This window comes from Mastigoproctus giganteus, chromosome 2 (genome assembly GCF_048544385.1).
Source record: "Mastigoproctus giganteus isolate SK-2022 chromosome 2, ASM4854438v1, whole genome shotgun sequence".
NCBI lineage: Eukaryota > Metazoa > Arthropoda > Arachnida > Uropygi > Thelyphonidae > Mastigoproctus > Mastigoproctus giganteus.
Genome location: NC_143576.1, coordinates 140,267,898 through 140,295,586, shown reverse-complemented (window position 1 = coordinate 140,295,586; position 27,689 = coordinate 140,267,898). Strand labels below are relative to the sequence as shown.

At 36.9% G+C, this 27,689-nt stretch overlaps 1 protein-coding gene across 1 annotated transcript; it reads left to right on the top strand.

Moving 5' to 3' along the window:
* The first annotated feature begins 1,188 nt into the window (after positions 1-1,188).
* LOC150089615 (putative monocarboxylate transporter 5) lies at positions 1,189-25,251 on the top strand. Its single transcript, XM_090390049.1, has 8 exons — positions 1,189-1,228; positions 1,629-1,690; positions 4,503-4,606; positions 4,668-4,744; positions 5,964-6,080; positions 8,820-8,954; positions 14,552-15,571; positions 25,118-25,251. The coding sequence occupies exons 1-8, from the start codon at positions 1,189-1,191 to the stop codon at positions 25,249-25,251; spliced, it is 1,689 nt and encodes a 562-aa protein (XP_090246175.1).
* Positions 25,252-27,689: the final 2,438 nt, after the last annotated feature.

Below are 27,689 nucleotides of genomic sequence, written 5' to 3'. Positions count from 1 at the left end.
GACTCATGATATATGCTGGAGAATCTGCTGAAGTGGTCCATCCACGCTTCTTTGCCAAGCCCTTGATTTGTGTCACTTTTACGTGTGCAACGAGGTAGCTTTCCCCTGTAAAGTGTGTCTTTCATGTAGCAGTTGATTGCTCTAGCCCTCGAGCAGTTAATTCTATTTTGTGTGTCATTAGACAGTTTCCATTTTCTGTGCAGAGTTTGCTTTAGTTTAAACAATGCCGTTAGGCTAGAGTTCCATCAGGTTTTCGATTTTGATGATATCCTTACTACTTTGGAAGCCGCAAATTCTGTAATAGAGTTGATCCAACTGTAAGAGAGTTGTTGCAAATAAGGCATCACATTTGAGTAGACATTCCCACGGGATACAGATGACAGCAAATAAGCATTTATTTGGGTCCAGAAAGGCTGGCGAAGTGACAAGCTGGCTCTTAATTTTTTCCTTGGCATTGAAATCCACATACGGTAGCGTTATGAGCATTGCAATTGGGCTATGATCGGATGGAAAGAACATTTCGGGGGGTACATCAATTATACATTTACCAGAAGACAGAATTAGGTCTATTTTCAAATCAAGTCTATTTTCACCTCTTGTAGGTTGGTCATTGATAAGAGAGATGGAGCATGACTGTAGTTTATTTAGCATGGTGTCCAGCAGGTTATTGAGCTGTGGTGGAAGGTTGAAATCTCCACATACTATATGGGTGGCTGACACATGTAATTTGTTGAGAAGCCAGTCTACTACATTTTTTTATCATTTCTAGACTAGAGACAGGTGGAATGTAAACGACTGCTATATCTAAGAGTGATGTGTGGACTTTTAAAGTGACAAGTAATGCCTCATAAAGCTCTGAATCCGAGTAGGCGACCGAGATTATTTGAAGTGCTATGTCACGTAGCATGTAGTAGTAATGCGCTTATTGTCTTATGTCCGTCTGTCCACATGTAATAACTCTGTTCCTAGTGGACGATTTTTATGAAATTTTACATAATTGTTCCGTATTTGTTTGCTATACCATCTTTTACGTTTCCTTTAGTATTTCTCTTTTGTATCTACCTTCTGCCTATTAAATATATTTTACACTGCTAACTGGATGGTATTTGTAGGAACTTGAGTTCCAACATTTTTACCCCATTACTTTTGCATCCGATTTATTCTTGTTGTTTTTCAAGGTTTACTGGAATGTGTATAAAGTCAAAGCCAGTACCGGAACTAGAATATGGTAATAGCATTTTTGCGTCTGGGGAAAATATTAAATATGTGCCCCTATTATAGAATGAGTGTTGCTGTATTTCTGCACGAATTGGTATGCCCCTGACTTGCTCCTACGCTAAGTTATTTCATCTGCTCTGCCCTTATTCCAGCACTGCAGTATCCTCTGGAGCGTGTTCAGTGCATGGTTAGTTTCATTTTCTGCGATTTTTGTTTTCACTGTTTGATTTCTTTTTTAGGTTTTTATGCAAAATTTTCTTGTAGATGATGTGCAATTGATGAGTAACTTTGTTAACCACCTGAACAGCCGATACTTAATCGCCTCTACTCTCTTAATTTTAGCTTAATTTTAATTTAAAACTCACAGCTATAAAAATTATTTCATTTTTATTTTTCTTAAATTTGTTTAGAGGAAGCTGAAGACCAGATAACTGCACCATATCGTTATCGGAAGCACATATCTTATAAGATAGTAAATTATATTTTAAATTGTTTTTGATCTTTTTATGACTTCCCGCTTTAATATCCACCAAGCTTTATAAAACCGAGTGGCCAGGTTATTAGGTTCACCTGTACTTTTCGTGAAATGAAACTCTTCTTCAATAACAGCAGCACGTATGCTACATTTGATACATGTAGCATATATTGCTGCGTATATCACATGGTATATCGCACCAAATCACATCGATGCATTAAACCAAGTCGATGATCCTGTGATTGATGCGATACTTCGCAGTGGAGTCTTTTTTTTTCTTGAAGTTCTTTCAATTCTGGCTTGAAATGTTCTCACCAACAATACACCTCGTTGGGTCTATGCCATGATGGATTCGGGCTGATGGATCGGTTTTGGCATTTTAATAGCGACTGCTTTCATAAGCATCTTCAAAAGTTTTTCATGTACCTACTCACTAAGTATCTGGCCTATTGCTCATACATTTATATTGTCTTATGTTGCCGCTATATTGAGATATGCCACCTTCAGCTGTGTTTTATTGTGTGCTCCAGATATATTAAAGAATGTGATGAGGTGTGAACATCAGCCGATTCCATCCTTACTTAGTGTTTAGAATTACATGAATAATATGCATTTCATTGTATATTTATAAGCTTTTTTCATAAAATGAGTCTATTTTACAATTCAAGCTATAGAAAAAACTCCAATGTTTAAAAAGAAAAAAACCTGCACTCACCACTGTTATTATAATCAAGCCGAAACAAGACAACATACAAAGATAAAAATATAAAACTTAAGTTATTCAATAAGTATTCCAATTAGCAAAACACCAGAAGACTACAATAAAGTTTATTTTAAGTTACTTGTTCCAAGCACTAATTTGGTTAACAACACCATTCACTTGGTTTTGCGAGGCAAGCATTAAAAAAAAAGTAAAACAAAATAATTTTTTACTCGTACTTTACTGCGGGAAAACTAATTTGTTTTTCCTGTCCAAAATAAAAAATAATAATTAGCTGCAGCTGCTGAGAACTTTAAATCCACTACCGGTCCTCGCATAAATAATATTTACTCTTAAAAATATCACCTGGAAGAATTCTCCCCTCTTCTCAATTAAACTAAATCCTTGCCGCTGGCAACATGCCAGTAACTCTAAATATTTTCTAATCACGGCGATTAACGTACAAAGCAAACAACGATATTAATAATTGCTGATGCAGACCAGTTTCACAGATGCTAGGAAGCAATAAGAAAACAAACACAAAGTAGAAACTGTAGCTGATAATCATTTAGCGTCTTATCTAGCGGAGGGTCAAATAACCGAATGAACTAATTGGCTTTTGGAAACTACAATTATCTTAATTATTTCACGATTTAGTGCATACTTTGAAGTGTGTGCATATAAAAAGCAAGTACTGTCTCAATTGAGGTTAACGCTGATGATCAGAGTTGCATACGATGTGTTCGAAAAGAAATGTAAATCAGTGAAAACTGGCATAAAATTAGCCTACATGAAATTTGTTTAAAATGTTGGCCATTACTTTCCTCAGATAACACGAATGTATTTTAAGGGACACAGTATCCATTGTGTGGAAATGGTGAAATCCTTTCAAATTCAGCTTCTGGTGAAACAAAGAACGACTCCCAGTAAGCTAAGGAGAAGCTGAAGATGTTAGCAGTTGAGGTGCCTTGCAGAAACTGTTAGGTAGTTCATCTGATGATCGTATCCACATATTTGCATGATGGCAGCATAACACTCACTGTTGATCGTCTCATTAGAGAAAATAATATATACTCTTTCGCGAATTGCACTTACATTTTGCGGGAGTGTAAAGACCTCATGGATTTAATATGCCTCTAAAAGTGAGTTAGAACTGTCTTTTGTCTATATTCGAGAATTCCGAGACTCAATTTACTCATTCAAATGGGGTCGTATTTCCACAGGATCCTCTGACCTCATTTTAGGATTTCTAAAATATGGTGACAGAGTTCCAGGCCACCTAAATCCGATATTGGCTAAGAAGCGGGAGATTTATGGGAGAGGTACCATCATTGCTATCTTTGCTTTGGGTTTAAAATGGTGTTCTTGCCACCACTAATGTTCATTTAAATCAGGATATTCTTTCTTTGAATTATTTCCGCTCTTTCGTAATGTCCTTCGTTTTGAAGAAGATTGGCTTTCTTCAAAAAGAAAGAAAAAACAAACGCATTCTGAATCAGATTATTATAGGCCCATTGCTATAGCATCTTTGCTTCTGAACCTCGAAACTACTCGTACTTTACGAAAACTTCTTTCTTTCCAACCCGCATTAATTTGTTAGTTATAGGCTTTTAGGAGTATCAGCCACTAAGGTCATATTGCTCCGTATGTGCAGTTTGCAAATTGCATGTGTTCTGCGGCCAATTTTCTGTTTGCTGGAAGACAAACCGAGTTTCCGGGAGAAAGAATCATGCTACCCTCCCTGAATAACTCAGCCACGTTGTGAAAAAGATCCATAAAAATTCTTTGCGTCACTGACAGAATTCGCACTCTGGTCTTTTCCACTGGTGTGGGGAGGACAGCAATTCTACCTACTGTGCTTCTCATGAGGGCCCAGCTCACGTATTTAATGTTCAATAAGTATTAAAAAAATGTCTCCCAATATCAGGCACGATTTTAAATGCATAGGAATACTCATGGTTTTTTTTATCTCTATTTCCAAGCTGCTTAATATTCAAACCATTCTTTGCACGTGCGGAAATTATTCCCATAACCACCTTCCTTAGCCCAAACCAATATCTAACTGTAGATTAGATTATACACTCTTAAAAATAAATTCCAATTTTGCAGGCCATTACAGAATACGAGAGTTTGGGAATTTTCAGTGTCTTTTGCTTCCGTGAAGACATGTTCATGGTATTTACCCCGAACTTTCTTTTGTGTAATTTTTCTCAGTAGGTGCCTCTATTAACCGATAATTTGGTGCAGGAGACTGGCTTCCTTGCGCCATTTCAGGCATCAGTTTCTCCTTATCATCGCGGGATTTTGTGCAGCTGTACTGGGTGTGTGCAAGCTCTTGCTTGTTAACTTTGGTATTTTAATTTCACTTTCATTTCATTATGTAATTTTAATTTTTGTGTGTAGATTACAGTTAGCACCTCTCTAGCATTATTTATTACAGTTTTACAGTTCATATTAATTATTTAATAATAACTCCCGAAAGTATTTAATTACGTTACATCATTAATTGATTATACAAAGTTCAATTTACATTATTTGTGTTTGTTTTTTTCGAGACCATAGTTTAATCTTTCACCAGCAGCGCGAGGCTCGAACTCATTTTTGAAACAGATAATACTTTCGCTTAAAACTTAAAGAACACCAGAATACAACGGTCGTTAGTATTCAGTAATTCGTTTTAATTCTGACAAATTGCTATCACCTTAAAAAAAAAAGAACAAGCAGTTTGTGTTTAATGCTTTTCCGTTGCCATAAGTCATGGTAGATACATCACTCGGAAATTTCTGGAATTACATTAACCATTGCTGTTACATTCGTCTAGATAATGTTTTAATTAATGACTGTATTAATGACAGATGAGATAATATGACGGATTATTAGCTGCTCATCAGATAATTAACGAGGTTATCTACCCATTCAGTTCTGCTATGAATAATTATTTTGTTACAGTATCATCTGGTCTTTGTGGCTGCGTGAGACTCAATAGATCGCTATTTTCGGAACTAATTTTTCCAGGAAAATGAGAAATATTTAACTGCCATTATTTATAACTATAGTTGCGTATTCAGCATTACATCATGTATCAGGAACACACACAATCAGAGAGAGAGAGAGAGAGAGATTATTCCGACTTTTATGAAGCCGTTGATGTAAATATTTAAAAATCATCTTTCTTTATGACGTCATTTCATGATTTGTGCTTCATCTGTTTACCTTACACGTAGGTACAGATAGCATTGTAAATTTTAATTCCCACTAGTCAGTGAGAGATAATTTATGATGAGCACACATTAAGGTTGCACACTTAAATCTTTTTAGCACGAGGCTTTCTTCCTTACTTTCCACGGCAGCTTAAAACAGTTACTTTGTTATCAAAATATAACAGTTTCGGGAACTCGTTTTGAATTTCTAGTGAAACCCAAGAAGAATATTTCAATTATCCTATTATGGCAATTATGGCTACTCGCACAAAGAATGTGTATTTGAATGGCTTAAAAGTGGTTAAAAAGTATGACCAGGGATACAGTTGGGTAGTTGCATTTGTTTGTTGTTTTATTTTCATTCTTTCAGGGGGCTTAGGAAGATCATCTGGCATCATCTATGTGGAACTGCTGTCTGTGTACGGGCTGTCCCGCCAATCGGCTTCCCTCCCTCTGACTCTTCGATTGTCCATAAAGCACCTGGTAGGTAAGACGAACTTTATTTAGTAGGGTTTAGCATATATGCATCTCTTCACTTTGTTGTTCACACCATATTGCTAAAAGTATCGGGACACCCCTGGGATTTGAGAAAAATTAATTATTTCTGCCATATTAGGTATAAAAGAAAAGGCGTTCACAATAGAAGTAAGCAGATAAAAAATACAGTAGATGAATCAGGGCATTGAACTTCCAATGGGGAGTCATCATAGGGAGTGCTATTAGTAATCAGTCTGTTCGTACCATTGCAGAACCAAAAATGAATGAAAGAGATCATGCCAATTATATTATCAAAACTGTAACACGTTCGATCAACGGTGGCCGACGTCATCACCAAATGGAAATGTCATGGTGTTAGTACAGTAAAACGTCTGAGTTCACTGCAGAAGTAAGTGGAAGAAGAAGACCACAGTGCTCGAAGAAGAGAGGCGTTTAGATCCTGTAAATCCTCATAAAATGCCGTCGGTTTAGGGAGACTATAGAAAAGTTGGAGAGCTGTGTTTTGTTGAGTGATCACTGTACATAATTTTTCAATCTGATAATTCTGTTTAGTGTGTTGGGTTCTTGGAAAACTTTATTTAGCAGAGTGTGTCGTTCTGACTATGAAGTTTGGCGGAGGTGATGTCACCGCTTGGGATGGTTTCGGGTTGGATCACTAGAAGTCGTTCCTGTAACAATTAATGCTATGCCTTAAATTGACATTCTGGACAATTCCACTCTTTCTACACTGTGGCAGCAGTATGAGGCAGGATATTTCTGCTTCAACATGCAGTAACTCGATTTGAGGACATGGGGATGTAATATCTTCATTGGTCTGCCCAGGAAGTTACTTTTAACCCCATTGAACACCTTTAGGATAAACCGGAATGTTGGCATCAACCAGGCGAATGCTCTTGCAATCAGTAACTTAATTGACTGCTGTGTTGAAGAAGGAATGGACAAAAGTACTGCCTTCCTCTTATGAAAAATTGGGTCAGAGCCGACGAGGATACATAGAATGTTTCATTAAGGTCAACGGTTGGCTGGATAAAAGTTATTAAATTTTGTATCAATAAAAGGTTCTTTGAAGCATGCAGGTATCTGGTAACTTTTGGCAATATAATATATATTATGTCTGTGCGTGCTCTCGGACGATTTGCGTGTTGTGCCTGAACAAAGATCTCTGTAATAAAATCCCAATTTAAGATACCTTTTTAAAGCATTCTTCCAATCTCCAAATAGATTCGAGTCCACATCTGTGGGTTCAAGTGACAAGCGGCAAGTCCACTGTACTGTCACGGAGATGCTGTTTTTTTTTCTTTTAATAAGATCAAGTTTCTTTCGAGCTTTTAGTTTTGTTTTTCAGTTTAAGTTTGCATAAAGTGCAAGTATAAGAGGTTCCTGTACGTTGCTGGTCTTGAGCTTTGCTACAATTAGATGGTTTCCATTTTCATCACTTATCTAATTTGTTGGACGCATTATAAAGGTATCCACCAAATCCACAGTTTTTGACTTGCAAAGCGAATCTACCTTAAAGGAGGAGAGGAAGACTAGGTGCTTTCTGTGTAGTCAGGTTCTCAATGAAGTAGGGCGGAACTGTGAATCTTTAAGATTTGACTTGTATAGAATTTTAATCAAGACAAATATTCCCTTTTATCTTCCTTATGCTTACCATTAACTTTGAAAAGATGACTTTTGACGAGTGGGTTAATTACTCATAAAGAATTAATGTTTACTTTTCACAATACTGCCAGACAATTTATTATCCCAGCCTTTTCCATAACCGACGATCTTGTCCTTTCAGCTTGAAATTTACACTCATAAAAACTAATACTGGCCTTGAACCTTACGAAAAAACGACAAATTTATAATGTTTCAACGTTTCTCCGAGATTAGATAGCATATTCCAGTACTGGATAACGACGCGTTCGCCACCAGGTTATTAAGTCTAACACATTAGAAAAGTCCCGTGTTACATTTACGAGGCGAATAAAAGCTCTGCACGTTTGCGACGCTCGTATCTATTAATTTATTTAAATTCTCACACAAAATGAGCCCACATCATCCTAATTACAATATGAAGTACAATACTATGTACATATATTAGTACACTAAGAATTAATGATAAATGGTATTTTGATCTCTGTGTGTGTACAAAGATTAAAAAAATTGCGATAACTGTAAGCCTACCTTGGAAAAAAAACTGTTGAAATGGTAATACGAAGTTAAAAGTGAATTGCGTGTATTCTGTGGCCAGTTTTATGGATGAAGAAACCTGATTTCTGGGGAGGGTAGAAGAGAAGCACACAACCCTCGCCCGAGACAGATCGTAGTGTGAAATCCAGGCCTTTTCCCTGCAGGGATTGAAGGACACCGAACTTAACAACTAATACTAATGGATGCAAGTATTAATAGTTTGGACAGCGAAGAAATATCCTTACATGTCTTCACTTTCCCGATAGTTTTGAAATATTTATAGTTCCAAGTACAACGAAAAAACTAAAGTGGTTACTATATTTGTCTTATAAAGTACCAAATGTTGTAGATGGCCTTCAAATAAAGACATTATTACAACACGTATTATTTTGTGCGTCTCTCTCTCATATTTTGATATTCAATACAAGGTATTTTATAAAATTAATCTTAAATAACATTGAATTTTGTTTTTAACGAGGGGTATCACTACTAGCTTACAGTGAATGCTTTGTGAATTACGTACAGTAGTGAAACGTTTTTCGTATTCTTTCAGGCCCCTTCGTTGGAATTCTAGGCCATCAATACGGAGTGAGGAAGGTGTCATTGTCTGGAGCAGTTGTGGCTTCCTTGGGCTGCATCTTCTGTTTCTTTGCGAGAGATCCCTTTTGGGTCAGCATCTTATGGGGAGGTATTTCTGGTAATGCTTTAATTTATTTCGGTTTTCTTTTGTGCGATAAAAGTAGTTAAATGTATGGGAAATTTATTGGACACTTGCAGAAAATTTCAATACCAGTTAGTTGCTGTTGTTGTTATTTGGTTTTTAGGAGCATTAGCAACTAAGGCCATATTGCTCTGGGGATATGCAGTGCTCATTCCCTGACCATACCAGTTAGAATTTACATTGGCACTCATACGGTAATAATGGCATTAGTAATACTACACTTTTATCAATAACTGTAATTTTTTGCCAATAATCATGATTACTTTTTATTAATAATAATTGAATTGTAATTCTTAATAATAATTCAGACAATTTTAATATTTATCATTGAATGAAGTTTACTTGCTTCCGTGGTATTATGCGAGTTAGTGCCCTTTAGAATGGTTTGGATTCGACTCCCATTGTAGACTGAAGGAACCTCTAAAGACGTTTTACTATTCGTTAAGAGGTAGGTCTGAGTTGGAGAGACAGGATTTGTCTTCAGTTTCGCATTTAGGAGTTTTTTCATTCGCAGACAACCTCACCTCAAAATTTGTAATTTGTTTACGTAATGTCCTTAAGAATTAACATTAAGCCGATACCCATATTACAATTAGTTGCCTAATATGGTGGGAGGAAGGTAAGCTGTGCTTAAGACAGGGGATCAATTAATTCTTTACCCAGAGTTGTAAGTAAAAGATAACGAAATGAAGCAAACTTCATTTTTCTTATCGTTTACTTGCACTAAGTTTAATTACTTTAAGTTTGACTTTGCGTATTATGGCCTTAGTTGCCAAAGCGCCATTAAACAGCAACCAACTAACCAACCAAAACAAACAAATTTTCTTAGTGAGTCAACTTACTTTTAAAAATAAAATTTCTTTGAAAAGGGGAGGAGATTTCAGGGTATTATGTACACAGGCTGATAATTTAATTTCTAGAAGGGCAGCGCAACCGTAACCACTCATCTTTCGGCGAAATGGTGGTAGTGATAGGAGTGTGTATGTCCAAGAATACGCTGACGCAGTTGCAAGTTCTGACATGTTTCCTGTAAATGTGAACCGTTTTGTGAGCTGTTTAGTGGAAAATTTGAAGACCGAGCAACGTTTTCTTATTCGTTGTTGTGATCCTTGTGGTATGAGTACTACAGAGACTGCTGTGAGAGAATTGTCAGAAGGTTGCGGAGACAAGTATTTGAGGGAAACTGCAATTTTCAAGTGGAATAGGCTCCTTAAAGAAGGTAGAGAGTGCCTGAACAGCCGGGAACTTTCATCACTCCTGAGCAAATTGCGAAGGTCCAGGAGATTATAGATGAGCACAGGAGAATCGTACTCCGTCAGAATGTCACTCTCATACGACAGTGCACCCTCGATTGTTACGGAGGACTTAAGATGCCTCTCTGTGCTCGCTGGATTCCACGTCATTTGATACTAGATCAGAAACTAGATTTTGTTGCACATAATAGTGTGCAACAAAACGTTGCTCAATTGTCACATTTTCCATTTCTAGCTCACAAATTAGTTCACACTTATAGCACATGACGTAAGGTAATTTGCAACTATCAAGTGACATGTCAGAATTTGTGGCTGTGCTACATGTTCTTGGACATACATTCTAAACCATCTACCAGTAATTTTCCTAAACTTAAATGGTTGCGTGATGGTACTATTATTCTGCGAATTGAATGATCAGCCCGTGTAAACACAAATAGACGAAACATAAAAATTAAAAACAATAGCAGAAACCAAGTTAGGTAATATAGGAAGTAGAAGACCTGTGTATTGCACTGGGAACTAATTTTGAAGGAGATACCAGCAAAAGGAATGTAGGCCATTTTACTGGTATCTATAGTAAAATTAAACCTATGGAAAAGCTATCGCAAACCTGTAGTTCAATTCAGCTGAAATGCTTTCATTTTGCGGGAAAAAAAATCAAAGTTTCTGAGAGATAAACCATGCAATCTTCTTTCTAGAACGATTAGGTTAGTCAGAGCATTAAAAAAATTTCCTGAATTTCTCTCGTCTGGAGGGGAATCGAATCCAGGCCTCTTCCACATGGTCGGAAATACAGCAGTTGCAACCTCCGTGTAAGCCGAGAGACTTTTGTAGTTCGCAAAGGAAAAAAGTTTCTCATACAGTAAACTAGGATAACTTTGTGACACATTTTGCTGTTTTCTACATGTAAGTATACACGAAATGATATTCCGATTATGATTATGGGTATAATTACCTCTCATCTTCTGAATACATTACGTTTATTTACAAATTTGCATTAGAACAATTAGAATTTGAGAAATTAGGTGTCACAATGTTACACTCCTTTGTAGGGCAACTTTGTAAGAACCAACATTCTAACGAAACAGGCCTACGCGCTCTGGATTCATTGAGGAATTTATTATAGTTACACACAGAGCGTACAAATAAAGAAGAAATATATGAGCTTTCGGCTATATGGTAGCCTTCATCAGAATTAAAAATACATGAATGGCAGTTGGAATGGAGATGTGCACTGCCAGGTGCGTGAGACGCGAGGTTTAATTGTTTGTTGACGTCTGTGGCTGTGACGCATGACTTCCTCGCGCGTGTGCTGACTTCCGGTCAGCACACGCGCGAGGCCACCTCCTCTCCACTGCCCGAACCTTGCTTACTCGCGCCTGGACACACTCCAGCTCCGCTGATGAAAGACGCAAAGAGGTCACTAGGGTCAAAGTAGACCTTACGAGGTGTGGCTACCCCATTGACGTCCTCGACAGGTGTGATCTACAGACACGTGACATCGTGACGACCAGCTACAACACCAACAGTGACGAGCCATCCACGAGGGCATTCATCCCATACTACCCCAACCTGTCACAACAGATCGGTAGAATCCTGAGAACGCACGGAATAAAGTGCATCCAACTCCCAGGCAAGAAACTGCGTTCTTTCATTTCCAACGTGAAAACACCTGTCCCCACCCTTCTGCAGAGCGGTTTGGTCTACCGCATCTCTTGCCGTGACTGCACTAGCTGCTACTTTGGAGAGACTGGACGTCGACTCGAGAAACGTCTCTCGGAGCACAAAAGAGCGATCCGTTTAGCGGATATAGAACACTCAGCTATCGCCGAACATGTCTGGACAACCCACCATGACATCGACCCACACCGCGATGTCGTGGTGGTAGACAGATCCCACCATTACCTAAAGCGTACCTGGTTGGAATCGTTAAATATAAAATCTTCGGATAAATCCTTGAACAGGAACAGTGGTTGCCAAGTCAACCCGATCACAGAGTCAGTAGTTCTATCATTGGACAAACGCTGGCCACGTCATCATGCGTCACAGCCACAGACGTCAACAAACAATTAAACCTCGCGTCTCACGCACCTGGCAGTGCACATCTCCATTCCAACTGCCATTCATGTATTTTTAATTCTGATGAAGGCTACCATATAGCCGAAAGCTCATATATTTCTTCTTTATTTGTACGCTCTGTGTGTAACTATAATAAATTCCTCAACCAACATTCTGCTATCATTCCTTTGTATTTCAACATCTGTCATAGTGTTGTACCTAATAAATGACTAATTTAGGACAATTAAAGGATAAACGGAAGGAAATCATTCAGTATTTTCGATGGAAGAATGTCATGAATGCATTTTATTAATATGTTAGTTTACAGTACTTCAGCACAAACATTTTTTTATAGAACATAGGGTAGAAACTTTACTAAAAACAACAAAAAGATACCCTTTAAAGCAGTTAGTACACATTTCATTACTCATTACGTTGAAAACAACTGGGGTTATTTCTGGAACATCAAAAATTGCTCGCTTCGCCCTCTACTTAGGAGCATTTATTTTACATACTTTATTTTACGTACTCCTTGTCTTCGTACCAAATTTCGTCTTTTTCCGCGGGCCATCTCCAGTGTTTACCTGCTGGTTCCTGCTGGATTAGTGTCTCTTGGTGAAGAAGTCCTCGAACGTATTGTAGTCAAACCATCCAGAAGGAGTGCAGTTATATCTTGCACCTGCAGGACTAGCTTCAGTCCATGTATTCCACAAATGTTTGGACTTGTAGTTCACATAAAGTGGAGCAAGCTGGCCATCTGCATTCCCACAAAACATTATGGAAGTGCAAGCTTTTGTGGAGTTCCTAATTTTTTCAGGATATTTTGTACCTCTTTTTGTGATTACTTTGCAAGAGCCTGGGTCAGCAACGAGGTTCGTCTTGTCGTAGTTCCAAATATTTGCACTTGGAACTTCATCAAGTTCTGCTTGCAAGTGGTCAAAAAAAATTATTAACAACATCCTCATCAACTGCTGCTCTTGCAATTGATATATTTTGAGCAAATCTTTGGGTAAGAATTTTATGGCGACCCATGAAGGAGTTTTGCCAGTCAACTCGTGGAAAATTATTTCTAAAAATAAGCACTGTACAGCCCACGCGGTCCAGATAGGATTTCACTATGCACCTCAGGTCGAATCTTGTCAGAGGAAAACCATAATTTTACATCACAATACAATGAGAAACGAAAGCCTGTTCCTCAGTTTCACTAAAAACAGTTGGACGTCCTGGGGTGGCATCATGTTTCCCTTTCAGATTTAACCATAGGGTGTTTCTATGTATCCCATACCTAAAAAATAAAATTTATTAGTATAAAATTATTAATTAGCATAAAATTATAAATTAGCATAACATTATTAATTACGTAGTTTAAAATTATTAATAACGGTAGTATTAAATTATTTTTCTAATTTTAAAACAGAATACTGATACAAACTACTTGAAACTTACTTTTCAGCTGCTTTCCGTAAGGATATTTTATTTGATTTAATTTCATTAAGGGCCTCTGTCAGCGTAGCATCAGTATAATTTCGATATTGACGTGATCCAACTTTCCTTCTGCATTTTCCGGGCATTTTATACTCTAAAACAGATAAATTATTATAAATATAGTAAAATAAAATAAAAGCAAAAGCGTTGAAATATCATGGTGCAACTTTGTGACACCGCCATTAACTGTCACAATGTTGTACTCCATATGTTTACGTTCTACTTATTTTCACGAAAAATAAACATAAACACTTATTTAAAATTTACTTTTTACAAAATTATCACAAAACATAATATATTAAAATAAACTTACTTTCAAATCCACTGCACTTGGAGTTTTTCTGTATCAAAACAAAGTTTCAACAGCTTCCTGAAAATGATATTCACAAGCGACACACACACAATGGCTGCACTAGGTCGCTTGAAGGTTGTGCTAGTAGTTTTAACAGTTCCAATAAATGGAAGCAATAACTGTACTGTAAAAATGCTGGGGTAATTTTGCTCTCTGACGGATTGCAGAATGCCCGGTAAAATCAAAAATTAGTCACGCGGCGTAGGTCTCACAAAGTAATACCCGCTGTCACAAAGTTGTCCTGGTTTACAGTATATGAAAACTAAAATATGTTCAATATATGTTTTGAGAAACTAAAATATGTTCAATAGTGTTTTAAACAGAAATAATTTATTCATAAATATATTTTATTTCAGGTTGACTTTACAAAAAATTTAAATATTATCTAATGCTTCATTGTTTTTCTTTCTCTTTAGGATTCGGAATGGGACTATGCACCACTTTGTTAAAAATTCCCATCAATCAATATTTCTTGCGTTACCGCACGACTGCATCAGGAATAGCATCTTCCGGTGCCTGTCTGGGTTCTCTTTTGATGCCAATTACTTTGGAGGTTCTGTTCACCAAGTTTGGACTAACCGGTGCATTTTTGGTTGTTGGAGGAATTCTAATGAATGCTGTACCTGCAACGTTCCTTTTGCGACCTCCGCCTTGGCTTAAAATCAGAAAACAGCGGACGTCTGGAATTAGAAACGAAATTCCCAGCTCTTTATATTCTGAAGGCATCATAACGGTGTCCGTTATAAAAAGTTCAGATAATGTGAATGGAGATTTATCAAATGGAATACCAACGGTGTCAATTAATGATATTAAGAGGAAAGGAAGTTCAACGAATGGCTCAATGTGTGGTGGTGATCAAGTTGTTGCGGAAAATTCTAAGAAGGAAACACGGTTTGTCTCCAAACTTTCGCTGCCTTCTTCTTGGACTGTAGAACATTCAGGAGCTAATCGCCTTAAGCACAATCTACTGTCTCTTGCACGTTTGATGAAGGATCCCATGTTTTTGCTTATCTGTATAACTAATGCTGTATGGTCGTTCCCATTATCGTGTGTGATCACCACTATGATTGATTACGCCTCCGACAGAGGAGTGGAAGCAAGCATGGGAAAATACATAATTGCTTTGCTGTCCGTTGGAGATCTGATCGGTCGATTATCCTTAGGATGGATTACAGACAAGAACTTTCTCAGCAAAAAAGCATTTATAATAATAAATCTTATGCTTAACGGAGCGGTCTTTGAAATCCTCCCATGGATAGGAAGTGCTAAATTATTACTCAGTTTATTTATATTATATGGAATAATAGAGGGGTCTCTGATGGTCAATTTATCTACCCTGATGGCTCAATATTTGATGCCGGAACAGCAATCTCACGCTATGGGCATGAGAGGAATTTTCACAGGCTTTCTCATATTCGCCATGCCGTCAATGATTGGTAAGCAATTTTTGTTTATTGGTATATTGAAAATGTATTTAAATGTCGCACACTAATTATATAGAATTGGTTTTGCATGCTGGAATACTGTTTACTGAAGTCCGCAGTTATAAGATGGTAATCACCGATTGCTAAATGATAACTGCGTACAGTAGAACTCAAATTCTGTTGGTGGGGATGCCACAAGTTGTGTTTTTAGAATTCTGCTGCCCTCTGCTTACCGTTACCATTAGTCAATCTAAAAGGTAGGATTTAGGACTGAATGGAAATTTTTGCATTTTACGTTGGATGTTGTAAACAGAAAGAAGCCCTCGTGGGTAGTACAGTTGATAGAATAGTCGTCCTCTCCACACCAGGTGGAAAATAATGAATGCTGTACCTGCAACGTACGTTGTGCAGGTACAGCATTTGCTTGACTTCAGCTGTTGATTTGTTGCAAGTTTGCTTGACTTCAGCTGTTGAAGTCAAGCAAACTTGCAACAAATAATTTCATTCTTGATCTGTTAAGTTGTAATTATAATAAATTCCGCGATTTCCAAAGTGAGAAAAGAACAGATGATTCTGCGAGTAAATAGAATAAAGTACTTAGGTGACATGATTCCCAAAAGGTTTTGTTGCATATAATCAGACATTTGGGTATTTATCAATACTAATTTAACAGATTCCACACGTTTCAATTATTTTGTCAGTTACGCATACTCCATAAAGAGTATAATCGTTAATGTCGAATTATTGACAGCAGATGGACATAGCTAATGCTGAGACTAATTTTTGAAAGGTTTTAGTTTATTCCGAAATACGAAATTAATTATAATACGGGATTTATTTGAGAAGCACGGAAATATTTTCGATATATTTAGCAATAATTTTTTCTATAATAGTAGCTCTCAGAGATAGCTATGAATAAAATTCAAATTCTCGAGATATAGGTGCTGGCGATCAATTTGAAACCTGTGCGATCTCTTGGATGTCGGAATTTTGACAATCAGTGATAGAAACAGTTCTGTACAATACACTGAATTTTCATAAACAAGAAAAAACGAGTCTTGTGTTTGTTGATTTGTGCTCCGGTCTATTCCAATTCCTGGTCGGAACGAATGTGTCCCGATTTCTGCTACATTCTATGCGCGAAATTTCGAAATTAGTTTTTAATATTGTTTATTTAAATTAATTTGTCGTTTGTAATGTTGAAATTCAGGTGAATAGAATAAAAAGTTTCACGTTTCCTATCTATTTGCCCTTTTTGATTAAAACTTATGTCCGAAATCAGGAATGATTTTACTCCAATTATTAGGATTTAAGTAATTCCATATCAGGACATCTAGAAATTAACGACCTAATAGTTTTGACGTAGGAATTAAGTGACCTGATAAATTTTCTTCCCCCTTTTTAACAAACATTGCAATAGCAGGAATGGGAGCTATTAAAGTTCTGTCCTAATGTTGAAAATATCCAAGTAATCAAAACGATTTATTTATTTACATGACTGGCCCTGAAGGATTAGTTACTAGTGAAATACCTAATGCACTTGTATAATTCATTTCAAACTGGAGTAAATTCGTCATTTTATAGTAAATTCGAATATAATTTTAACTGACGACTTTTAGAGAAATTGTTGATGGCTGTTGAAGTGAACTGTTAGAAAGCATTAGTTAAAGTATAATTTGTTTTTCTACTTTCAATCTCAACTATCAGCTTGTTTATGATTTATTCTATACAACCATTGTTAATACATAAAAAACGTAAAATCTGGTAATGAAAAACTTTGAAATGGTTTGTACGTTTTCGAATTGCTTTGTGGTGTACGTAGTAGAGTGAAAAAGATTTTCGTAACTTTTGAAACAGCCCCCGAAGAATGCAGTACCTCATCAACATGAAGATGCACCCAATGTTGTTGTTGATATTGATTTTACAGTGTATCGCCATCTTAGATTATATAGCGCAAATGTATTATCTTTGTATGTGTGTTCTGGGCCAAATTGCATGTTTTGCTGTCTGAAAAATTCAGAATAACTTACGGGGCATCATCTTCATATGTAAGCATGCGTAAGAACATGTATAGATATGTATTAGTCATTTAATAGTTAGGAACATGCGTGCTTAATCCATTTATTGAGATATGCACCGTATATGCGCGTTCTTGGCCTTGTGAGTTGTTTTTGTACTACTTAAAATGCCCGTTTCAGCAACCATCAAAACTCTGAACGACTCGATTTCTGCGTTATCCATAAGGATTAATTCTTATTATTACCCTCTTTACACCACGATAAAAGGACTTCGATATAATGAAGTAAGCTTATGGAGAGGAATCCATGTCTCGAATATCTCAAGTTCTGGCAGCAGTTTGGCAATTGCTGGTGTTCGACAACATGCATCGATGGAAGATCTTCAAGGGAAAAGAGGCATTTCTTTCCTTCTGAAAAAAAAAAAAAAAAAAAAAAAAAGCTAACGATTGATGAAGTACCGACATCGTGATTGTGCCACTTGTAGACTACCATTATTTGCAAAGACACGAACATGACCGAAGACTGTGGTGCGCACAGTCTTCGGTCATGTTCTCACTGACGAAAACAAATGTTTTCGTCAGTGGGAAGATGTCCGAAGGTGGTAGGGATGCTAGCCCAGCTAGCATCCCTACCACCCACAGAGTCAGCGAAAAAAATATTTATTGTTGACTCTCTGGTTGAGGATTAGTAGTTGTTTCATTGTGTCTTGGATTTGCTGCAGTTTTTGACTAATTTATTTTGTTCTCTTTGTATGAACTGTGATGCCCTGTAAGACCTTACCCTTTATGTTACCCCATAGCGGCTGGCCACATACAATTCGTCGTTAGTGGAATGTGTTCTTTCTAAGTTACATATTTTCAGTTTTATGTTTGAACTATTACATTAAAATGGATTTTCTTTTATTATACAAATATTGATACAAAATTTTATTTTTATAGAAATAATACTAATTTTAATACAGTAAATTGGCGGCTACACACGGACGAGTTTTTGCGCAGATCTGGACCGCCTCTGTATAGTAAGCCACACACGAGCAGTTTTATCAGTGATTTTATCCTGCAGATCTGGACCATGGCGGTCCATGTCTGCGGGAAAAACTGTTCGCATGCGGCCACCAAATGTCACAGGAACCTTGAGAAGAATAGGTATTGACCAGAGTCACTGGAACCTCTGAAGTGGTGTAACGCTAACTTTTTTTTTTTTTTTCCCACCCGATTCCTTTTTGATTCCTAGCTTTACCGGCGGATGCCCAAAATAAAATATTTTGTTTTATTTTTCTCGATAATAAAACATTTTGTTCTAAAGCTAGAAATATTTCTAACAGCTTTCAATATTTGTTCTTTCACATTTCAAAGTACGCAGATTTTAGATCTTAAAAAGTCTGTTCGTCTGTACACGGTTCTCGATACATTATCTCTTGTATCTCGGCATCAAAAATGTTGGAATAAAAAAAATGCCTACAACTTCCCTCCCAGAATTATTGTGACGCGTGAGTTTATATCTTTGGTTGATGTGGCACTCATTCGTGATGCGCACAATCAGCAGAGAGTCCACCTTCTCGCTGACCGCAGTTTGTGTACCGCTAAAGTTGTGAACGAGGTCAAGTCGTAACGTACGTATACAGTAAGTGCACGAAACATGACAGATTGAAGTTTGCCTCGAATTTGTCTTTCAGTTATCGTTTATTAGATTGGCTGGCGATGATGCTGGCGGATAATGCAGATTTGAGTACAACCGTCCTAGATCGTTTAATGTCCTTAATACTGCAGTTAGGTGGAGCTCTGTATAGGATTAATCATCAAGGATTAAAGTCATTAACAGTACCACAATGCGTTAACTATATTCACTGTAGATAAGATAAGAACACAAAGCGGAACTTGCTATCAAGGTAATTGGAATTCTGTTTCCATTAATAATGCGAATACAAATCAAATTCACGCTACAATGAAAAGGCGCTTTCGATTATTAAATATGTTCATTGAATCAAAGTGGATTCCTCATATAGTATGAGCGCATGCACATTCACAAGACAATTAAATTTAAAAAAAAAAACCATTAAAGGTCAAAAAAGAGAAGTGACTGTCTCTACGCTGCCAAACATCATTGGGCTACCTGTTCACCTCCTGAGGAATATCAAAGTCCACCGAAAACACAGGAAAGCTTGCAGTGTCGCATTTTGAATAAATTGGTATCAACAGTAATACTTGTTGATAGTAAAATGTTTGTTTTTTTCGGAGTGCAGTCGAGCATTCTATTATCAGCGACGACATCGCAATGTATGTGTGTTAGAGATTGTGGCCATTACAATCCACTGTGGATTTCAACTTTTTTGGTTGATTTTATTAGTTAATTTTAACTTTTTTGGGTGGTTATATTGGCTTAATTGCAGCTTTTCTTTGGATGCCTATTTTATGGCATGTAATTGCAAGTTCTGTTGTAGCTCACTGGCTGCTCTCCAGTGATTAGAGTTAGCAGCATGACACAAAATATTCCAAAAACTGTTGAAACTTATATGTATGCAGACGATATTACTATTTCCTGTCAGTCTCAAGTTATAAATACCATTGACCGCCAACTCAAACTTGCCATAACCAAAATAGAATTCTGGACTTTAAGGAATGGTTATCGACTATCAGAAAAGAAATGCACTGCTACTCACTTTTGAAAGCGTCGGGCTCTCCATCCTGATCCTGACTTACAAATCAACAATACTCCAATCCCAATTGCTACTAACGTCAGATTTCTTGGTCTGATATTAGGCAGCAAGCTTAATTTCCAAGCTCACATCACTCATTTAAGAAATGTTTGTTTAAAGCATATGATCATACTTTGATCAGTCTCGTCCATGTCTTGGGGAGCTGACCGGTATACTTTACTTCGCCTTTACAGAACTTTAGTTGATTAGATTATGGTTGTCTAGTATATGACTCTGCCTGAAGCGCTACTTTACGACGTCTAAATATCATACAGCATAGTGCTCTGAGGACTGCGTTGGGCCCTTTCAGGACTTCAATCCAAAGTCTCTATATATTGAAGCGCATGATCCACCATTACATTTTCATAGGAAAACATTACTACTCCAATACGCTGCTAAAATCCAGAGTCTTCCATCGCACCCCAGTTGAGAGTATTTTTATAATACTCGGTGGGATTTGTTCTATGAGAGCAAACCAAATGAAAATAGACCTGTTTCACTCAGGATTAAAGAGCTTGTTCAGAGTTGGACTATTGATTTAAGTGATATTTTTCAGGATACAACTGCTCCTGTTCACCTTGAACGTACGTTTCTGCCTCTTACGATGTATATTTTCTTTAGTGGGGAAAAATGTCATACCTCCTTGCAATATCAGGCAGTTGCACTCATCTCACGCTACTCTGAACTCCCGTGCCTGTAAAATAATGGATCGAAAACTACTAGTACGATAGGTGCTCCTACGGTTTTTCCTTCATTTACTGCTACAGCCTCACTACCATTAGTCTGCAGTGTCTCCACTGCTGGATTATATGCCATCAAGTTAGCACTAAGTAAAATTATTGAGCTTTCCATAATTTACACAGACTCCCTCACTGATGTGTCTGCCCTAAGGAAGAATTTCTCATCTCTCATCCTGTCTTGAAACACATTCATTCATTCCCAGTTAATCTCCTGCAGCGTGTCCAATCAGTCAATTAGTTTTTGCTGGATCCCTGGTCATTCTGGCATTCCGGGAAATGAAAGTTTGACATTGCTGCTAAATATCCTCAATCCACTTTCTCACAACATCCTCAGGTTCCTTACACTGACTATAAGTCTGTCATACTCAAAACATGCTACGACAACTGGTCACAGATCTGGAGAAGTAATACCAACAATAAACTTTACCAGATAAAACATGAACCAAAGCTGTGGCTCTCTGGCTTTAGACGAAACAGAAGAGAGGAAGTGATATTGGCAAGGCTCAGAATTGGATACACTCATCAAGCACATATCTTTCTACTATTGGGAGAAAACCCACCTCAGTGTTCATCCTGTCAAACCCAACTTACGGTCCGTCATTTTCTGGTTGATTGTCCCTTAAATTCAACCATCCGCTCTAACACTTTTCAGTCTCTCTCCACATTGAATATCACTCATGATTTATATCACTTCATAGGAAATGAAGCAAATATAGAACCTTTGAGGTACCTAAAATATATTGACCTGTATAGGAGCATATAATTTAAAATCTATAGCTATATGTTGTCTGTAAATAAACAATGAACAAACAATTTGGCCTCAGTAGCCCTTGTGTCGTTAAGCCAACAACAACTCCAGTGATTAGCACGAAGACAGAGTATTCTACATGCCGCACGTTCAAACCTGTCCAACATCACGAAATGCATGGTGCGGAAATAGAGGTATATAATGAATTATTTTGTTATTTAGCTTGTAGACCTCCTGATTCCTGCTATCTCCGGGAATAAAATGATAACATTATGCATATTATTAAGATGTTACTTTTAGATAAATAATAGCAGGTCTATTAACAGTAATACAGGCAAAGAAACTGTGCCGTTCCGACCTGTAAGAATTAGGGAAATGTTATTGGAACCGATCATAACAACATAATAATGGATCTGTTTACGCATATTAAGACGGAAGGAAATACGTCTTTTTATAATAAAAAGTAAAGTTCTCCAAATATCGTGTGATAATCAAACGAAATTCTCTTTTCATCTTTTTCACACCACCAGCAATTTTAAGCTTTGGGTTTTAACATATTTTGTTATTATCAACGTAAATTATGCATCACTTAGATATAAAACCACGAAACATATTTTTATCCCCCCAAGTACTTTTGAGAACTACTGTATTATATTTATTCTTGCTGGTCATGTAAACAGCTTTAAGAATAAAGGCCATTGGTGTGGAAACAGCTCAAAGTCACAGATTACGTCTCACTAAATACAGTAGAGGCATTTGAGACTCGTTTCCTCTTTGATGAATTGTACAGGCAGGGATTTACTCTAAATCCTGGGATTCGAATGGTTGGTGCTGTAACAATCAGCTACATAGGATTTATTCGTATTGCCATCGCTGCAAATTGCAATAGGTGGCATTAGGTGTACAATTCAGACGAACAGTAGATCAAATCTCCCTCATTTGCTCAACTGCTGAAGCAAATTGTGTAAATCCCGTTTCTATTTTTGGTATTCACATGGGGAATTCTCTTAATGACAATCGTGTTAGGAAATACAATGTCCACAATATAGGAAATTTCATATGGATTTTTTTTTGTTTTAACATTATAAATATTCTTAAAAAACCTGTATTTTCATGTAAATGAAGTTAGCGACTAACCAACTACACTTATATCTCAACTTTTGACTTGAAATAAAATTCGCCTTACGAATATAAAAACGTCTTATTTAAATAGAAATAAAAAATATAAAGAAGATGCTTATTTTATAAACGTTATTTTTAAAGAAATTTATATATGCGGATGACCTCATCTTGACTTAATTGTTTATATGCAATTAAAAATGGGTTTGGAGTTCAACATATTCAAATAAGCTCAAATTACTTTTCAAAAAAGAATCAAAAATAACATCGGAGCTTGTCTCAACGATCGCAGATAAAGAAAGTAGAGTCTCACATCGACCTCAGCTTGACATGGGATGAAGGCTTCATATTTCAGAACCATTTTTAAACCATTTCATGGTTTAAAAATGATTCTGAAATCTTAAAAAATGGTTCTGAAATCTGAAATTCATGCCTTTGTGCACCCTTTTAGCAGATTGGCTGTGTGAAAGGAGTGAAAGCAAACACTTGCTGGAATAAACAGAATAATAAATAAATAAAAGTATTCGTGCTGTATAGACATACCAAAATAAGATGGATGTTAGTGGCACAGCAGAATTAAGGCCAACACGAGATTACCTCTCTTAACGCGATAGTTGTTTAAGAAAAGCTGAGTCGTCCCAAGCGAAAATGGGTTGTTATTCAGATAAGAAATGTAAAAGCTGAGCATTATATCCCATGTCTGATGCTCTGTAAATCTTAAATATGCTGTATCAGCTATTTTTTAAGAAATAATTTTGAACTTTTTCTCCATCCAGTTATCTTGTAAATCATAGTTTTCAAAGCAATAACCAGAACAGGGACAAAAAGTTGTTATTCTTATTATCAGTTTGTTTGTCTACGAAAAACGTGGACTACCCTGAGACGGCAATGTGCCAGGAGACTTCTATTTACAGACTGAAGTATGAGGTATCACATGTACAATGGATTACAAGTAGGGTACATGCGGACTCGATACAGGATATTACAGAATTTTACTTATAAATAAAAGGATTAAATAATATACAAAGATTGAAAATTATACATATAGTTTGGAGTTAAAAAAACAAAATTATTTATAATAAGGCATTATTGGTGAGGTGTAAGTGTCCATCACAGATTCATCAGCTGATAACAGTTCTCTATGGTTTTTTCTTTAGCGCTTATCTTCGAAACCTTATCTGGATGGATGCCTGATTTGTTGAAGGTCGCAAGGCAGAAAACTTCCTTTCCTGCCAAACACTTTGGCAGGAAATGTCACTCAGAGAATTAAGATTTGTCACAGTTAGCTGCAGAGGGAGGCAAGAGTCGGGGAGATCTCTTCTTGCGTTCTTTGGACTGGAGATTAATGATGATACAGTTGGCAGTCACAAGAAACAAATTGACAATCAGAGATAATTACACTGAAATCAGCTTACATAATGAATTGTGAATATGATAAATGACTAATTTAATTATTTTATAAGCAATTATTCCATAAACTTACTAGAGATGGGGATTGCTTATCGCACTGAGAACCCTTGCGGCAGCATGTTCCTTACATGTCTCTAAATTTCAGAGGATGGCATATAGATAAATTATTAGAGGATAGTTACACTCACATAAACATATTCATTGTCCGCCATTACAGACACCTTTCCAAAAATATTAGTTCGCCACTGACTCTTCTAAGACTGTTTAGTAATAGAAGTTCTGTGTTATGGAAAAACATTTCCTAACAGAAAAACCACATAAGAATGAAAAACTCAAACATTTGAAAACTCAAACATTCGTTTTCATTATTTTACATGGTTTTACAAGGATTTTATACTGTACAATATTATTATCATGCCCCAAGTTTGTTAAGAATTTTATACTGTATATATGTTTATTACTTATTATATATTATATTATCACGTTTTCTATTTGTGCCACGATATCTTTGTTCTACAAAAATCTTTCTGGTGTCAAAAGGTACAAACTTAGAAAATTAAAAAAGCGCTATTTGGACAAAAAAAAAAAAATCCATCTACAATGTCAGATGGGTAAAGAAAGATACTCATCTTATAATAGTGATCATCATTCTTGTTAAAGAGCCTTATTAAGATAAGCTTTTTTATCGATAACATTCAATTGAATTTTTTCCATTATTTATGCCAACATAGGTTTCTAACGGTGTTTAATTAATGTGATCATTAACTGTTATTTTAATTTCCCTTTGTAAATTTACCTTACAATAACTTTCCAATATTTTTGTTTCAGGGTATTTTCGTGACCACATTGGGTCCTATGACGGCATATTTTTTATTGTGGGTGGAATGTGTTTCGTTACTGCATTCTTATGGAGCTTAGAACCACTCTTCCTGAGGTTACAAAGAAATATAAATAAAGCATGATTCCGATCAAAAAGTTTTTTCTTATATTATTGAAATCTAGTCTTTTTCCTTGTTAGAGAATTTATCACATCTCGCATTTGAGTATATCACACTGGGATTATTAATTCACTTCCTATTAAACAAGAAAAGTAATAATGGTAAATATATTGAAAAAGAGTGTTTGGCTCGGTATAGGAAACGAAGAGGATTGATAAGAATCAAGGAATAGCACTGCCTCCAAGGTAACAATTGTACACAGTGAATAACATTCCACCATCAAATCTCCCTTTTCGTGAAAGGGCGAAAATGCAGTTGGCATTAATCGTGAATTGGTGGCAGTTTGTAGCGAACTTGCGGGGTCCGATAGCGCGACGAGGAAACGCATTCGCAAATTCAAAGGCAGTCAACTGAAAATGATCCAAGACACGGAGGACCTCACACATCGCGCACTTGAAAACAGCCCGTGGGGTGGAAGAACTGATAATAAACGACACATGATTATACACTGAGAATATCTGTGAGTTGCTTGGGCACCGATGACAAACTATTTTTTAAACGGTGTGTCATATTTTTATCTTTTAGTTATCTAAAATAGCCTCGCATCAGTCTGTTATCTAAAATTGCTTCGTGTGTCGCTTTTGGCCATTTTCAAGACTGCTGCTTAGCAACTTCGGAAATACAGTACTGTAGTACACTTCATAAACGGAGTTGAGACCAAGGAAAAAGTACATTAGAAAGTGTGTTTTGTAATTTATTTTATACAAATATAACAAAATGGAACGATAACATGATTAAGAAAAACATTATTAAGAAAATGAAAATATAATTTCAACTCAATAATGATGCGAAGAAAGTATAAAAATGTTCCGAAGAACATTTTTACACTTTCTGAAACACTGGCCATGTCTTATGGAGTCTCATCTGAAATGCCTGTTAACAGTTCGCCGATACTGCTCAAATGATTTTGTATAATTCATTACATAATCAAACAAAGAACTGTAGATGACAAAACATCCTTGCGGAGAGTACAGTGTATATAAGCACCATCCTCTGAACAGTGGGAGTAAACAGCCCGGGTTCGAATCCCATTAATGAAGCGAGGAAGTTTTATGGATCTTTTTCAAAATGTAGAGTTAGTCGATCTCACGCGAGAGACAGTTCCATGGATGTTCTCTGGGAAACTCGAGTTTTCCGTCCAGAAATTAACAAAATGTTTCATGAATATTTTATTGTGATCAGTACCGCCGAAGGCGAATACTTGATATGATAGGCATCCTGGCAAGCAGATTCCGAGTGTTCAATAGAAATCGATCTACCATCTTACAGAGCCGCCCATTATGCAATTTATTCATGCCTATAAAAACACGAGTTGCGATCACATCACTTCATTTCCGTTTTTTGACTCGTTCAGTGGAATAGCCACATCAATACTGGATAGCGAGTCATTTTCATTTAGACGATTCTTTGAGATGGCAGTCGGTTGGACGACTTGAAGCCGGACAGTCGCAGGAGAAGGCGGCAAGTTGGCTTAATATGTCAGTCAATGTCGTCTCGTCACTATGGAAGCAGTTTCAGGAGACAGGAACAAGAAGTGCTGGCCAATGTCGCCCGAGGGCTACGTCGACAAGAATAGACGGATTTCTGGCTCTAACAGCAAAACAGAACTCTATGATATCCTGTAATCAAGTGCTTCTTGAGGTTGCTGTCGCCATAAGAAAACATTTCCAACTGAACTGTATTAAGATGGTTCAATTCAAACCAACTCTACGCAAGCAAGCTAGTGGTTTGTATCCCATTATTCCTAACCACAGCAGAGCGCGTCGAAACTGGTGCAATGAACATGTGACTCTGAGACCTGACAAAAAGTTACAGTTCTGTTCTCTGAGTCCCGTTTTAGCCTACAAACAAGATTTTAGACGTTTTTTCATCTGGAATGCCAAACCATCCTTCCAACATCAGAGGAGGGAACACTTAAGGTGGGGGCGGTGCTCTCGTATGGTGCGGAATAATTATCAACGGCTGCACCCCTACCTACATGTTTTTGATACGGGTATTGTAATTGCGCAGAGGTACTGAGAACAGATCCTCGAGCTCTATGTGTGACTTTTTAGGGACGCGGTTGGCCCAGATTTTCTTTTCATGCATGATAGCGCCACAGCTCAAGTGGTGGATGATTATATTGAAATTGAAGGTACTTTTCACATGCTGGTCCCTCATGTTCAATAACATCATCAAATACACAATGCCTACTGATGATCTGCCCAAGATTTATCAGGTTCCAGTAGGCGAACAAAATGCTGTAAAAGAGCATAAAAATGGGAATTTTTTTTTATATGTAGAAAATAAAGCATGGAGAATATCTGCTATCTTACTTAGGATATAAATATCCTCATCGTTCTCATTCATTAAGTTTCTTCTACCACTTCATCATAGTCCTCGTCTTGGCTCTCCTGTGCACG

Bases quoted from the DNA above. Each gene is read 5' to 3' on its own strand.
- LOC150089615 (XM_090390049.1), top strand. From the start codon at position 1,189: ATGTGTATAAAGTCAAAGCCAGTACCGGAACTAGAATATG. The intron at 6,081-8,819 runs GTAAGACGAACT...GTATTCTTTCAG, and splicing joins GTCCATAAAGCACCTGGTAG to GCCCCTTCGTTGGAATTCTA. The intron at 8,955-14,551 runs GTATTTCTGGTA...CTTTCTCTTTAG, and splicing joins GGTCAGCATCTTATGGGGAG to GATTCGGAATGGGACTATGC.